At 43.0% G+C, this 17211-nt stretch overlaps 1 protein-coding gene across 1 annotated transcript in view; it reads left to right on the top strand.

The window, feature by feature from the left end:
* Nucleotides 1-17211, top strand: part of LOC138952393 (neuroendocrine convertase 2-like) — a 153946-nt gene that overhangs the window by 99725 nt on the left and 37010 nt on the right. The window contains exons 6-8 of the mRNA XM_070324062.1: nucleotides 2346-2422; nucleotides 8476-8564; nucleotides 13071-13246. Of these exons, the coding sequence (XP_070180163.1) occupies nucleotides 2346-2422; nucleotides 8476-8564; nucleotides 13071-13246 (342 nt within the window). The remainder of the gene's footprint in view (nucleotides 1-2345; nucleotides 2423-8475; nucleotides 8565-13070; nucleotides 13247-17211) is intronic.

Genomic DNA, 17211 nt, shown 5'->3' with positions numbered 1-17211 from the left:
CTCTCTGCCTCTGTCTGCATATGATATGCCTTCGTCGGTCGTCCTGTCTGTTGTGCAGTTGGTGACGACTCGCTCTCTCTGCCTCTGTCTGCATACGATATGCCTTCGTCGGTCGTTCTGTCTGTTGTGTTGTGCAGTTGGTGACGACTCGCTCTCTCTGCCTCTGTCTGCATATAATATGCCTTCGTCGGTCGTTCTGTCTGTTTGTTTCGACAAACACATAAACACATACGCATGCACACAACCATGCACGCACATTTACACGCAAGCTCGCACCCACGCACGCACGCACGCACGTACGCACGCACGCACACAATCACACACACACACACACACACACACACACACACACACACACACACACACACACCCACACACACACGCGTGCGCGCGCGCAAACACACCTACACACACACGCGTGCGCGCGCGCAAACACACACACACACACACACACACACACACACACACACACACACACACACAAATAGCTTACTAACACACTAACGAAGCGCGCAGGTGTTGTTGATGTCATCCGAAGCCAGTAAATAGTGTGTGTGATTGGTGTGTGTGTGTGTGTGTGTGTGTGTGTGTGTGTGTTTGTGTGTGTGTGGGTGTGTGTGTCTGTTTGTGTGTGTGTGTGTGTGTGGGTGAGTGTTTGTGTGTGTGTGGGTGTATGTGTAGGGGTGGGTGTGTGTGTGTGTAGGGGTGGGTATGTGGTGTGTGTAGTGGTGGGTGTGTGTGTGTGGGGGGGTGTGTGTACCCATGTTTCCACAGGTTTGGTTGCCTAAATCACCATAAGGCAACCATCCACACGTGGATGGCAACCTAAACTCTGGATGGCAACCTAATTGTGTGGATGGTCGCTTTATTTAACACCGTTAAATTGACTTTTTTGACGGAAAGAATGTCATAACAATGTTCAAAATGACATTCTTTCCGTCCTCTGTGGATGGTCGCTTCATTTAACACCGTTAAATTGACTTTTTTGACGGAAAGAATGTCATAACAATGTTCAAAATGACATTCTTTCCGTCCTCTATAGGCGACGAAATAGGTCAAATTTTGTGCATTTTTTAGTGCAAAATTCTTCGATGCCGGAGCGAGTACTGCACCCAGTGCTGTTGTAGTGCAAGTGCACTAGAAAGGCACTGCACCCAGTGCCGCCTTTTAGGTAACCATCCACACTTTAGGTGGGTGTGTGTGTGTGTGTGTTCCCGGCTGATCAATGTTTCCTTATCGTTGTCATTGTAGTCATAAAATATGTGCGTTGATGCGGTTGTATTGGCCCATATAGGTCGTTATGGATTTAGAAGATTTTGTACGTTATCTCTCTGGAAATGGATTTCAGCAACTCAGATTCAACATTTACAACATATTTTCAGAGGGGACACAACCTTCCCAGTCTAAAACTACCAAAAATCATGGGTTGAAATTGTGTTCAACGAAAAATGTTGTTCAAAATCATGCAAATTTAGCCTGTTCGCAATCATAACAGCAAACGTTAGAAGCTTCCAACTCACACGAAAGAAAGCCCCAGGGAAAACCTTTCAAAGAACAAAGCTGTTCATTCTAGCATAGAAAATTGACAGTTACAGGGGAAAAAAATGGCTTTTTGATCTGATTACCTCACAGAGACAAGGGCATTTTACTCCTACGCAAGTACTACCATGAGAGAGAGAGAGAGAGAGAGAGAGAGAGAGAGAGAGAGAGAGAGAGAGAGAGAGAGAGAGAGAGAGAGAGAGAGAGAGAGAGAGAGAGAGAGAGAGAGAGAGAGAGAGAGAGAGAGAGAGAGAGAGAGAGAGAGACAGAGAGAGAGAGAGAGAGAGAGAGAGAGAGAGAGAGAGAGAGAGAGAGAGGGTGGAATAACAATGACATAACGAGAGAGGGCAGAACAAGCAACAGCAAAGATAAATAAAATACCCCTGACAGCACTAATCCTCTTACAGAAAATAGTATTATACAATGGGAGGTGGGACTGTGAAATAGGGGTAGAAATAGAGTACTCGGTTGCAAAACGTGAGAGAGACTTGAACTGAACTTTATTTTACAAGGATGAAGATTTGAGGCTGGGCCTTTTCTTGCAATCATTCTGCCCTTGCAACGAACAAACGAACAAAACAACTACACACTGTCAAACTCTAGTGAAACAGAAACACCAAGGTACAAATATACACATGCTTTAGGTGATGATGATACTGATGATGTTGATGCTGATAATGATGGTGATCGTGATGATGATGATGATGATGATGATGATAATGATGGTGATCGTGATGATGATGATGATGATGATGATGATGATGATGATGATGATGATGATGATGATGATGATGATTGTCTTTCAGAATGCAGATGCAAGCTACGATTTCAGCAGCAACGATCCCTACCCCTACCCACGTTACACGGACACATGGTTCAACAGGTAAGTAATTACGGCTATGCAAGTACGTGTGTGCGCATGTGTGTGTGTTTGTGGGGGGAGGGGGTGTATGTGTGTACGTGTGTGTGTGTGTGCGTCTGTTCGTCTGTCTGTCTATCTGTGTTCGTGTGCCCAGGCTTGCACGTATCTGTTTTAATCTAGTTTGCGATTTTAGTTGAGAATAGAAAGGTTTTGGAGAAAATCTGTCTATTCTTCAGACTGGTACATTTCTGGGATAAAAATCGAGTGTTTTTAACTTAGTCATCCTCGATTCATTTATACACTGCTGCTTGATTTACGTTTGATTTATTGTTGTATCGTATTTGTTTAACACTAGTCAATAAACAGGAAAATAGGATTTTAATGACTAAGATCGTTGTATGTATTATTCTTAAAAAGCCAAAGTCACATGATCGTTAGTGGATCGATGACTGTTATGAAAGCACACCGTCACGTGGCTTATTTTTTTCATGTCGTAAGTCTGTTTTGTAATGCCATGCCGGCAGATAAGCTAGTTACATATTCTTTCGGCACAGCTCATTTGCGGTTGCCAGCGTTTCTGTAAGAAATTAAGTCTGCCCGCGGCAGTTTCATAACATACTTAGTCATTGTATGCACTTAAAGGCATAGTCTTTCACGTGAAAACAGTTATGCTCACGATCTCAGGTCTTCCCGGCTTTAACATGGGATTAGAACACACCTCCACTTAGACACATACAAAAAATCAACATCTTAACTGCTTCGTGTTCAGAGCTGGTTCTTTTGGATGATTTCTTAACAGTCACGATTTTCCCATTCGGTACAGAGAGCAATAATGCAGTTGATTTTCCGTAAATTTCGGAGTGGAGGAGTGGCCCTATGTGTTGTAAAAGCCTAGCCAAAATAATGTGACTTTAAAAAATAAAAATAAAATCTTTTATATATATATGTGTACCAATCATGGCCTTTGATTCCTCGAGTACGTTAAACTAGTGTAGTCAGTCAGTCAGTCAGTCAGTCAGTCAGTCAGACTTTTTTTCTGTCATTTTCATCACTTTTTTGTCCCCTCGCTGGGAGAAATTCGGGGCGCTTGCTGCCAGTGGAAAGCTAGCAGTAAACGAGTCGCGCTTTCGAGTTGTGTGTGTGTTTAGGTGCAATCAGCCATCTGCACTTCTGGCAGAATGGTCGAGGTCTTTTACGTCCCATTGTGGTGACACGGGGATGGGACATGGATACCGTCTGTGAGTCTGCACAGAAAGTTGACCCGTGTCCGCCCTGGTCCGTGAGCTAGCGGGGCCCCAAACATGGTTAACGGAATCGCTTAAAGACATAGGACACCGACTGTCTCCAAAACTCGATTTCGCTAATATTTTGACTGTCTAACATTCAGTGTGTAAAATAGATCAATCTAATCTTCAATTTGAGGATACAGACTTTTGAATATGGTGACGCGCCACGATTCATAAAATCAAGGGTAGGGTAATTGGATGGGGTATCTGACCGATCAATTACAACCACAGGACATATTGTGTAAGCACTCCGGCCGCGCCGTGTTCTTTTTGATGTCGGACCCAAACAGAACCGTTATTTCTTGCGACGTAGCATAATGCGCCTTTAACTTTATCAATCAATCAATATGAGGCTTATATCGCGCGTATTCCGTGGGTACAGTTCTAAGCGCAGGGATTTATTTTTTTATTTTTTTATTTTTATTTTATGCAATTTATATCGCGCACATATTCAAGGCGCAGGGATTTATTTAGGCCGTGTGAGATGGAATTTTTTTACACAATACATCACGCATTCACATCGGCCAGCAGATCGCAGCCATTTCGGCGCATATCCTACTTTCCAAGTCACACGGGTATTTTGGTGGACGGACATTTTTATCTATGCCTATACAATTTTGCCAGGAAAGACCCTTTTGTCAATCGTGGGATCTTTAACGTGCCCACCCCAATGTAGTGTACACGAAGGGACCTCGGTTTTTCGTCTCATCCGAAAGACTAGCACTTGAACCCACCACCTAGGTTAGGAAAGGGAGGAGAAAATTGCTAACGCCCTGACCCAGGGTCGAACTCGCAACCTCTCGCTTCCGAGCACAAGTGCGTTACCACTCGGCCACCCAGTCCTTGCAAACCGAGAGCTACCGGATCTACAAAAGCGGAAACTATGACGTGTACGAGTATTTATGACGCAGGATTGATTTTAAGCTTGCCGTGCCAGGCGTGGTCAACATGCTAGCAGCCATTTTGCGTTGGAGGTTTATTGCTAACAATCAGTTCCCTGTGCCAGCATTACGTTATTGATTGGGATGCAGTAATTGAATCGTGCACGGCCGCGCTGTGAACTTCACGTGGGCGTAAAAGTACACGTCACGGTTCCATTCCACAGTGTGAAACTGTACGCGAGTTAATGGGTATGTGTGTGTGTGTGGGGGGGGGGGGGGGGGGGGCAGGTTGGAGCGATGGGGACGGGCTCTTGTTATTCTTGTTCTTCTTATTCTTGTCCATCCGGCATCGTCATCATCATCCTCATCATCCTCATCATCATCGTTGTCGTCGTCATCGTCATCGTCATCATCATCCACTGCATCATCATCACCATTATCACCATCATCATAGTCATCCTCTTCTTCGTCTTTTCTTGTTAATCAATCATCAATCATCATCATCATCATTATCATCATCATCATCGTCATCATCATACTCTTCTTCTTCTTCTGTTTCTTCTTCTTTCCACTGTGCGTTATTCGTATGTTGTGGCGCATTATGTCTACGGCTGATCCCATGGTGATTTAATCCCTTCCCGTCCAGAAATATTACAGGAGCTTGACTTGCTTTGTCAAGGCTTCTCTTAAATTACCTCCTCTTATTGTACGTTATTGGTTTTTTTATTATTAAAAAACAAGTCGCGTAAGGCGAACTTACTACATTTAGTCAAGCTGTCGAACTCACGGAATGAAACTGAACGCACTGTATTTTTTTCACCAAGACAGTACAGCTTCGTCAATCTCCGCGAGAAGGAAATCGCTCACCTCCCACGTGCAAAACGCAGTGATATGCACACGCCAGAATAGCGCGGTAGCGTATTGTGCTAAGCAGGAAAGCGCGCTTTTCTGTATTCGTGTTAACTTTCTGAGCTTGTTTTGAATACAGCCTATCATATCTATATGTTTTTGGAATCGGGAAACAATAAAGAATAAGATGAAATCATTTTTGGATCGATTTCTTAAATTTTAATCGTAAGACTAATTAATCTATTTTCGTTAATTGTGATCACATTTTAAGCGTAAACATGACATATGTATATATTTTTAGATTCAGAATGTCATGAAGAATACGATGCAATCAATTTTAAATATGTTTGCGAAAAATCGATTTTAATGACAACTTTAAAGAGCAAGCTCATTAATTAATTTGTAAGCCTCCAAGCTGAAATGCAATACCAAAGTCCGGGCGTCGTCGAAGATTACTTGACCAAAATTTCAACCAATTTGGTTTAAAAATGAGAGCGTGACAGTGCCGCCTCAACTTTCACGAAAAGCTGGATATGACGTCATCAAAGACATTTATCAAAAAAATGAAAAAAACCATCTGGGGATATCATACCCAGGAACTCCCATATAAAATGTCATGATGATCGGTCTCGTAGTTTTCTCTAAATCTCTCTACACACACACACACACACACATACACCACACCCTCGTCTCGATTCCCCCTTCTACGTTAAAACATTTAGTCAAAACTTGACTAAATGTAAAAATAGGACACTGATCAAGACGGGCATTGTTCCCGTATTAGAAGTCAAGGTGAAGAATGACTGTCAAGATCTGTGTAAATTGCAAGAATTTGGTCAAAAACACAACACCGTTTATGTATCTAACTACTTTAGTTAGAATTCTTCGTATGTTTTGCGACTTACCGCTCACAAACGTGCACCGTTTTGGTGTCTCGGTCACCCTGTTTAAATATGAGTTTTGATCGGCAAAGAAAGATAAATTCAATGTTCAACCGATACATTTCATTTCAGCTATTTAAAGCAAATTATGTTCACGGATGTTACGATGCTGATTTGATCCTATTCCTGTAGTGGTGATACAACAGCAAAGCTTACTTGGGGAAAGCTGACTTTTGCTTTTCAGCGCTTTACCCCATGTTACCATTTCAAGACAAAGTCTACCATTTCAAGACAAAGTCTACCATTTCAAGACAAAGTCTACCATTTCAAGACAAAGTCTACCATTTCAAGACAAAGTCTACCATTTCAAGACAAAGTCTACCATTTCAAGACAAAGTCTACCATTTCAAGACAAAGTCTACCATTTCAAGACAAAGTCTACCATTTCAAGACAAAGTCTACCATTTCAAGACAAAGTCTACCATTTCAAGACAAAGTCTACCATTTCAAGACAAAGTCTACCATTTCAAGACAAAGTCTACCATTTCAAGACAAATGACGCCGATTAAACAAACCAAGAAATATCATCATCATCATCATCATCATCATCATCATCATCATCATCATCATCATCATCATCATCATCATCATCACCATCTTCTTCTTCTTCTGCGTCTTCTTCTTCTTCAACTCTATGGAAAGTAAGCAAAATCTTGACGTCCCCAAATTTAAAGGCCACAAGCTGTTTTGTTGCATCTTAGAATGAATAAACATGACTCCCTGAAGGCGTATAGTCTACTGTCCATGCCTAACTATCACGTAAGCTTGCGTCTAAGATTGGCTATGCGTCCTGTAGAAACACTGTCACTGCGAGTGTGTGAGCCTTCCCCGAGAAGACAACTCGACATATGGGAGAAAAAAATGAGACTACTAGTCTTCCTATGGCTCAAAATGCTTGAAGAAGCAGACTGCAACGCTGTAAAGAACAGATGAAGGCGAGGGGAGGGGGGGGGGTTGAGGGGGTGGGCGGTGGGGGGTTGGGGTTGGGTATGGGCGTGTGAAATGTCGAACATACAAAGATTAGCCAGAATAAATCAAAACCAATGTCAAGCACGACTCTGCGTGCAAGTTACTAAAGGAAATATGGCAATGAAGCAGATACAAGACAGTGCCTACAGGCCAAAAGCAGCAGCTTTTTATCCTACAATGAATGAACACAATTCCCATGAAGCAAATTCTGATTTCGCTGCTGTTGCTATCACATAAACTCGTGTGTAAGGTGAGTGTGGGTGGGAGGGGTGTCATCTGGAGATTGCGGGTGACCAAGATGACTCAAAGGGCAAGAGAACACGGCAATGAGAGGCCATAGAGTGGGCGATGTATACATACGATTGGAACACGTACAAAAGCCAGAGAGAATCATAAAGAGATGATGTTTTATCATATTCTACGGGCTAGTCCTTACGAGGCGTTCTACTGTGCCCGTAGGACAGGAGAATTCTTCACTCTTCAAAGAGATGAACCATGAGTGTGTAACACGACGCTCCATACGACCAGAAGACGAAACAGAGTATGGAAATAAAGCACACACTTGAGGATCTCCCAATGACCAAAAGCTGTTAGCGTCTTAGAGTGAATGACCACGATTCCCCACGAGAAAAATTCTGCTTTCCCTGCTAAGCCATCATGTCAAGTCTCGCGTGAATGAAGTTATGCATCTTGCAAAGGACAACCGCAGACAACCCGTTAAAGATACCTTTCTTCTTGTGTAAAACATTGTTAAGACCACCACACATTTGTATTGGTTGTTAAGATGGTCAAGAGCATCTTTCCGCTTAGGCACGTACTAAAATCTAAAACCCTGTCAGCTTTCCACTGCAGAGTCGGATTTTATTCTCCTCTGCCTGATCAATTTTTGAGAGATTGATATAGATTTAAGTTACAAAATTGGTTCAGCACAAAAGAAAAGCCACAACAACAAAACCCACCCTGGGCAGAAAGCAGGATGGCTGAAGATATTTGGTATGTCTCCAAGTGGAAGTAAAACTTATCCAGCGTCAAAGCCGATAGCGTCGATAGCGATTTACAAGATGATTAGGAAAGGAATTTTTTTCAGTTTTTTATGTGACATCGATTGCATTTTTTTGTATTAATTATGCAAATATTGTTGATTTCAGTCACGGCACACGCTGCGCGGGAGAAGTGTCAGCAGCACGTGACAATAACGTGTGCGGAGTGGGTGTCGCCTATGGCTCAATGGTTGCTGGTAAGTAGGTTTAATGAACGATATTCGGAAATAACTCTGTCAGGTTTGTATGGGTTGTGGTAGAGTTGCTTTCCAATGTCTCCATAGAAATACTCAGGCAAGTCTACAGTGTCATGTGTAGCTTGCATGATCTCCAAAAGAAGAAAAAAAAAATAATTATTAAAAAAATTAAACAAATGTGTAGCTTGCCACAGTCTTTCTATGAAAAAGCAAGGAGCATTAAGGGAAAGCAACTCTTCCACCACGCATAAAAACCACACAGAGTTATTTCCGGAACTCGTCTATTTTTAGCAGAACAGACCCTGGCACGTGTGACCACGCCCACACAGACACTGGCACGTGTGACCACGCCCACACATAATGCAATGTCAGTCAAAGAAGAACGCGAACGAAAGAAAAAAGCACAATCAAATGAATGAATGAAGAAACGAAGGGACACACAGACAGCAACGACACCTGGGGCCAGTTTCATAAGATAGCAGTGAACCGACTGACAGTCGATCGACTGCCCAGTCGATGGACTGTGGTTGATCGCCGGGTCACCGAAAAGCGCGTTTCATGAGCGAATCACCGTCACCCGCGGACAACCGCAGTCGACCGACTGTACAGAAATCCGAATGGCCAAGTCGAGGGCTAAATTTAGCAACATTACCACTTCCGTTTGCTCATTCGCACGTGGAAATGGCCGATTTCGAAGAAAAAACAAGTCTCGGCCCGCTCAAAATAACAATGACCGAGACTTTCAGTAATTCCTTCGCGTGACGTCTAACCCTCTTACGCCATAATATGACGTCTTCAAGACATAACCCTGACTTGTCTCCTGGATTACTGCGTCATGATAGATACATTTCGAAGAACAATCACAAGGTTTGGCTCACAATCCAAAAAAGTGTGAGCATTCTGCCATTGACTGTGCGGATAATTACATTTATTTTCGGTTTACCGCAGTAAGCCGAACACAGTGTTGGGGGGAGAGCATCACCGTGTTTGGCCGACTTCCGGTGAGACGACCCGCAGTCGGCCGACTGAAATTTTGTTCGTGAAACCCGATAACGTCGGATTACTGTGGTTCTCTCGAACAACTGCAGTTGGTCGACTGTGTTTCTGGCTTATGAAACTGGCCCCTGGACATGATGTTTATCTCATCTAGTGGGTGTGTGTGGGTAGAATATCATGTTGATGTGTGGAATATGATAGTATGATTGCCGTCACTGTTTGTGTCCCTGCTCCCTGTCCGCCGATTTCTCACACCACCGTATGACAATAATTATGTGCATGATATTGCACTGATTTCTGTCCATTCGTCCTTCCATCTGCCTGCCTGAGATTCTGGCTGCGTCTTCTTCTGTGTGCCTGTGTGGTTACCATCCTTCTGTGTGTCTTCCATTTCAATTAGCATTGTCAATATATTGACCGTCTCTGTCTGCCTGGGTGTTTGTCTTTTCTGTCTGTCTTTTCTGTCTGTCTATCTGTCTGTCTGTCTCTGTGTGTCTATCTGTCTGTCTGTCTCTGTGTGTCGATCTGTCTGTCTCCCTCTGTGTGTCGATCTGTCTGTCTGTCTCTGTGTGTCGATCTGTCTGTCTCTGTGTGTCGATCTGTCTGTCTGTCTGTCGATCTGTCTGTCTGTCTCTGTGTGTCGATCTGTCTGTCTGTCTCTGTGTGTCTATCTGTCTTTCTGTCTGTCTGTCTGTCTGTCTGTATCTGTGTGTCGATCTGTCTGTCTGTCTCTTGTGTCGATCTGTCTGTCTGTCGCTGTGTATCGATCTGTCTGTCTGTCTCTGTGTGTCTATCTGTCTGTCTGTCTGTCTGTCTGTCTGTCTCTGTGTGTCTATCTGTCTGTCTGTCTGTCTGTCTGTCTCTGTGTGTCTATCTGTCTGTCTCTGTGTGTCGATCTGTCTGTCTGTCTCTGTCTGTCTGTCTCTGTCTGTCTGTCTGTCTCTGTGTGTCGATCTGTCTGTCTGTCTCTGTGTGTCGATCTGTCTGTCTGTCTGTCTGTCTGTCTGTCTGTCTCTGTGTGTCGATCTGTCTGTCTGTCTGTCTGTCTCTGTGTGTCTATCTGTCTGTCTGTCTCTGTGTGTCGATCTGTCTGTCTCTGTCTGTCGATCTGTCTGTCGATCTGTCTGTCTGTCTCTGTGTGTCGATCTGTCTGTCTGTCTGTCTGTCTCTGTGTGTCTATCTGTCTGTCTGTCTCTGTGTGTCAATCTGTCTGTCTGTCTGTCTGTCTGTCTGTCTGTCTGTCTCTGTGTGTCGATCTGTCTGTCTGTCTGTCTCTGTGTGTCGATCTGTCTGTCTGTCTCTGTGTGTCTATCTGTCTGTCTGTCTGTCTGTCTGTCTCTGTGTGTCTATCTGTCTGTCTGTCTGTCTCTGTGTGTCTATCTGTCTGTCTGTCTCTGTGTGTCAATCTGTCTGTCTGGATCTGTCAGTGTGTCTGTCTGTCTGCATCTGTGTGTACATCTGTCTGTCTGTCTGTCTGTCTGTGTCGATCTGTCTGTCTGTCTGTGTCGATCTGTCTGTCTGTCTGTCTGTCTGTCTGTCTCTTGTGTCGATCTGTCTGTCTGTCTCTGTGTGTCGATCTATCTGTCTGTCTGTCTCTGTGTGTCTATCTGTCTGTCTGTCTGTCTGTCTATCTGTCTGTCTGTCTCTGTGTGTCTATCTGTCTGTCTGTCTCTGTGTGTCGATCTGTCTGTCTGTCTCTGTGTGTCGATCTGTCTGTCTCTGTCTGTCGATCTGTCTGTCGATCTGTCTGTCTGTCTCTGTGTGTCGATCTGTGTGTCTATCTGTCTGTCTGTCTCTGTGTGTCGATCTGTCTGTCTCCCTCTGTGTGTCGATCTGTCTGTCTGTCTGTCTGTCTGTCTGTCTCTGTGTGTCGATCTGTCTGTCTGTCTGTCTGTCTGTCTGTCTGCCTGTGTATGTCTGTCTGTCTGTCTCTGTGTGTCGATCTGTCTGTCTGTCTGTCTGTCTGTGTGTCGATCTGTCTGTCTGTCTGTCTGTCTGTCTGTCTCTGTGTGTCGATCGATCCTCCACCCCTTAGTTTTACTTCTCTGCCTTTTCTTTTTGTCTGACCAGCCCTTTATTACTGACCAGCCCTTTATTACTGACCAGCCCTTTATTACTGACCTGATCGAGGCCCACGCCCCACACCACGTGTCACTTGCTTAACGTCATTTCACTCTCCCACACCTAACTTCATACTCTCCAGTTTCTATGTCCCTTCTGCACGTCTTCGCATGCCTGACCAGCCCTTTTTAACTGACCTGATTACATGCCCAAAGTCATCACACTCTCCCACATTTAGCTCACCCTCTTCATTTCTCCGTCCCTTCTGTAGGCCTTCGCATGCTTGACCAGCCGTTCATGGCCGACCTGATGACATGCCCAAAGCCATCACACTCTCCCACGTTTAACTAATCCTCCCTATTTCTCTGTCCATTATGTAGGTCTTCGCATGCTTCAACAACCTTTTATAACTGACTTAATGACATGCCCAAAGTCATCTGACTCTCCCACGTTTAACTAATCCTCCCTATATCCCTGTGCAATCTGTTGGTCTCCGCATGCTTGACCAGCCGTTCATGGTCGACCTGATCGAGGCCAACGCCATGGGTCACATGCCCACAGTCCTCTCACTCTCCCACCCGCAATTAATCCTCACCATTGTTCTGACCAATCTGTAGGTCTTCGCATGTTTGACCAGCCTTTTATGACATACCTGATGACATACCTGATGACATGCCCAAAGTCATCTCACTCTTCCAGACTTAACTAATCCTCCCTATATCCCAGTGCAATCTGTAGGTCTCCGCATGCTTGACCAGCCGTTCATGGTCGACCTGATCGAGGCCATCGCCATGAGTCACATACCCACAGTCCTCTAACTCTCCCACACTTATTTTATTTATTTATTTATTTATTTAGGAGATTTCTATATCGCATAACTAAAAGCACTATGCGCTTTACAATATCACTAGGTATAAGCACACGCATACATACTCTGATTAAATAGAACTTAGCCTAGCAAGACATACTAAGAACACTAAACTTTTGAGTTCATACAAAAATAGAGAATTAAATTAAATACTGGACAAACGATTAAAATAAGCTTAAGGCCTAGAAAGACAATAACCTTCTTAGAAACCTGCAGGTAAACTATGTGAAATGTCATCGCATGTGGTGTAACCTGGAACTAGGAAGCATGATTCAATTGTGCCCTTATTCAAGTTATTGTGCTTAAGGACATGTTTTTTGCGAATATGACCTCAAAGGCACTTAACTAATCCTCCCCATTTCTCTGTCCATCCTGTAGTTCTCCGCAAGCCTGACCAGCCTTTTTATGACATATCTGATGACACACTCTCCCACACTGAACTAATCTTCCCTATTTCTCTTTCCATTATGTAGGTCTTCGCATGCTTAAACAGCCGTTTATGACCGACCTGATGACATACCAAAAGTCATCTCACTCTCACACACTTAATACATCCTACCCATTTCTCTGTCCATCTGTAGGTCTCCGCATGCTTGACCAGCCGTTCATGACCGACCTGATCGAGGCCAACGCCATGGGTCACATGCCTAACGTGATCGACATCTACTCGGCCAGCTGGGGGCCCACTGACGACGGCAAGACGGTGGACGGTCCGCGCAACTTGACCATGCGGGCCATTGTCAACGGCGTCAACAATGTGAGTGTTTTAAGTAGGTGTGTGTGTGTGTGTGTGTGTGTGTGTGTGTGTGTGTGTGTGTGTGTGTGTGTGTGTGTGTGTGTGTGTGTGTGTGCCTGTGCGTGTGTGTGTGTGTAGAAGAGATCTGAGAAGCAAGGGGAGAAACCGCTCTACTTGCATATGACATGTGTAATAGAGTAAGTGAGATTTCTACGGAACCAGTCTCCAGCTGGCATCCGAGAGAATAACAAGCATTCCAATGATCAAGCCACTTTCATGCTGCCATTTTGTTTGTTTGTTTTTATTCTTTTCTTATTTATTCGAATTTTCTTTTTTGCTTTTACTCTTTTCTTACTTTGTTTTAGAATTTTCACAATGACAATAATAACAATAGCAACACTTTATTCTCCATTGAAATCAATACAGTAAAACGGAAATCTTTTTTTGACGCATCAAACCTACGTTCATTAAACTCACATTTTGATAAGAATATTTGTATTAAGACATTTGTCTGTTTTTCTGTCTGGCCACGTGTCTGTCCTTGTGAACGTCTGCGCGTCTGTCTGTCTGTCTGTCTGTCTGTCTCTCTCTCTCTCTCTCTCTCTCTCTCTCTCTCTCTCTCTCTCTCTCTCTCTCTCTCTCTCTCTTTCTCTCTCTCTCTCTCTTGAGATGGTTAAACATTTTAAAAACATCAAAGTAGAGAAATTAGGTCAATCCTGAATGCCATCAATATTTAAGTTTTTACACAAAAAACTTCCCTGTGTTAAAAATACACAACATTTCGTAGAGTGAGTCACCGGCCGAGCACAGCCTTTTTTTTAATTCGGCAATATTGCAATCCAACAACAACGAACACTCAACAATGCCTTGGGCAAACGAAAGAAATGTGGAAAGACTGTTGCAATAAGGAAAGTCAAGAACTAGGGTTGCATTGCTCTGTCACTGTAGAAAGACAAAAACCTTCTTAGAAACCTGCAGGTGAACTTTGTGAAATGTCATCGCATGTGGTGTAACCTGGAACTAGGAAGCATAATTCAATTGTGCCTACGGCACCTTTAAGGAAATGTTTTGTTTGCGAATATGACCTCGAAGGCACTTTCCTTCCCGTGTAAACTATTCTATCCAACATTTCAGATCTGGTCAGATTATGACATGAGATAAGGTCATCCTTCCACGTGGAATATACAAAAATACAACACCTTGGTTGCATTCTACGCAGTGGTATTTTGTTGTTGAATTAATTTCTTTAAAGCCGTCTCTTGGCAGAACTGTGATAGTAAGCAGAACAGTTAACATGGGAGGGACGGTGCATTCAAGAAATCAAAGAGATGTTTGCTGTACCGTAACGGAGGTGCACCTACATTAATTCGTTCAAAAATGCTCTATACCGTAATGCTAATTATTTGAATTAAGGAAAATAGATGATTTAAACTGACTTGTTAGCATCAAAGTTTCCATTTTTCTTAAAGGAAATGTACGTAAAACTGGAAAATGTCATCGCCAGTAGAGTAACCAGGAAATTGGAAGCACATGATTGAATCGTGCCATTATGGCTTGTTTGCCCACGGCACCCTCAAGGAAATGTTTTCAAGGGAATCTGACCTTAAAAAAAGAGACATTCGCTCTTCTGTAACTGAGATGCACCTGAAATGACTCGTTCGGAAATGCCCTATATATTTGATAGTGGAACAGACGCCATGTTGGAAAAAAAATTTTCTGATAGAAGGCAATGAGACAAGTACTGTAAAAGAATTAAGATGCAGCTGCAATGGTTAACTCGACATTTGTCTTTGACCATGTTAATTAAATGAATGTGAATAGTGTCAGCAGTAAGACTCTTTTGCCTCCAATCTACGATCTTTTAACGTCACACGTTCTTTTCCCGTCTAGGACATAAAATATGTCTAGCAGTCGAAACCTGATGGATATTAGGAAATTGAGTCTGGAACCCAGACACATTAACGAGTGCCAGTGGAATGCCTGCGGGAAAGAAGAAGAAGTAGTTGGACGATGTTAAGGTACAGGCGCACTTTCAACGAAAATCACCGTCAATGTTGGCTCTCCAATCCCAGGTCAACTTGTTCATAATAATAATAATAATAATAATAACTGGACATTTTTAAGTGCCTAGCCTATGGCTCTAGGCCCTTTACAAAAGAACATATACAGAATAGAACAATTAAATGTACCATCTACATAAAACAATGAACCATACGGACAAAAATCACCTCATGTACTGTTCACACAATATTCATATATGCTATACATACACACTATTTATATGTTACAGTTAATCTATGAAACCAGGGAATACGTGTATTAACTAGGTAATACATGAATGAACTGACGGAAAAAACAGTTAATTCATGTATTACATAAAATAGTTTAGTTAATACACGTTTTCCCTGGTTTCACAGATTAACTGTAACATATACACACATACCCAGCGAACACTTTCAACATCCATGCCAACTTTGTGGGAGAGGAGTACGTGCAGAAATGGAATGGAAAAGACATCAGGCCGGGTTGGTGTAATATTGCTTGAAAAAGAAAGTTTTCAACTGTTGTTTGAAAGAGCTGAGAGAGGTACAGTGTCTGACAGAGAAAGGAAGAGAGTTCCAGAGTGGTGGTGCAGCACAACAGAAGGTTCTTGCTCCGTGCTGCTTCCTGTTGAAGCGCTCAACTTTTAATAGCCTGGTGTCAGCGGATGATCTGAGTGTGCGTGATGGGGTGTATGTGTGCAGGAGTTCAGAAAGGTATTGAGGGGCACTTCCTGAGAAGACCTAGACAACTTTTCGAAAACTGAGTTCTGCACAGTTATTCCCGGCGAATGATGTCATTGTTCACAAACTCAAAGCCCAACTGTGTGTATTTCTTGGGGCAGGTTATTACACTAGATTTGCGAGCAAAGTCCCTTTGAGGCATTACGGGCATAACTGACACCAATGAACCAGGAAGAGGAAGTTCAAACGAAGCAATGAACGATCCCTTGAGGGGAAAACCTGACATCATAGCATTTTCATAGGTCATCGTCGTTATCAAGTGAGTCATCGGGGCAGACAAAAGGCTACATCAAGTAAGAGCAAGTGGGTGATTATTGTAATATTGTGCTGGGGCAGAAGTATGTTAATCAGAAGTGGTTAACGACCATTCCCTGCAGTCGACGCGCAAAGAGACAATCTCCCGTTGGGCTTATTCCAAAAGCCGATGATTAAACAAAAATTAATAGACTTTAGGAATTCTGGGAAATCGTTTTCTGGAAGTACTCTATAATTATGCAACTCTTCGATTAATTTGATGTTCAATACATCACTCAACACCTTTGAATGACAAACTCGACGCGTAAAGCGAAATTAATACATTGAGTCAATCTGTGAAACTCACAGAATGAAACGGAACGCATTGCATTTGTTCATCAAGACAATAGCTTTACCGAAACCCCGCGACCGAGAACGCGTGCGCGCACACACACACACACACACTCACACGCATACACACAGGGTTCGTACAGAGTCCTTGAACCCTGGAAAACTCCTTGAAAATTGGAAAACCTTTTCCAGGCCTTGAAAAGTGCTTGAAAATAGAGTTTTGTTAAATAGTCATTGGAAAGTACTTGATTTTTCCAAATTGTTGCCTATACATTTCGTCAGCAGCTTGTCTTATTTAAAAAAAATGCAACCCCCCTTTTTTTTCGTCAAATACAGAACACACATTTTGGGAGAATAAAAGATCGAGTGAAAACGAAAGCAGACGAACTAACTATTACTAGTCACCCGTAGTTGCTTTCCTTCCCGGAAGTTGGCAAGGGAAACAACTACGGAATGACTAATAGAAATTCACCAGAAACTTGATGACTTGAAAAACTGAAGGTAAGCTTGGTGCTTTGCATTAATTTGGGGAAAATCATGTCCTTGAAAAGCATTTATTTGGTCCTGGAAATGTCCTTGAAAACTCCTTGAATTGTATCAGCTCTGCCCTGCAGGAAC

Source organism: Littorina saxatilis, linkage group LG17 (genome assembly GCF_037325665.1).
Source record: "Littorina saxatilis isolate snail1 linkage group LG17, US_GU_Lsax_2.0, whole genome shotgun sequence".
In the NCBI taxonomy this organism is placed as follows: Eukaryota; Metazoa; Mollusca; class Gastropoda; order Littorinimorpha; family Littorinidae; genus Littorina; species Littorina saxatilis.
Note: the sequence above shows the minus strand (reverse complement) of the source record. Positions and strands in the feature narration are given on the sequence as shown.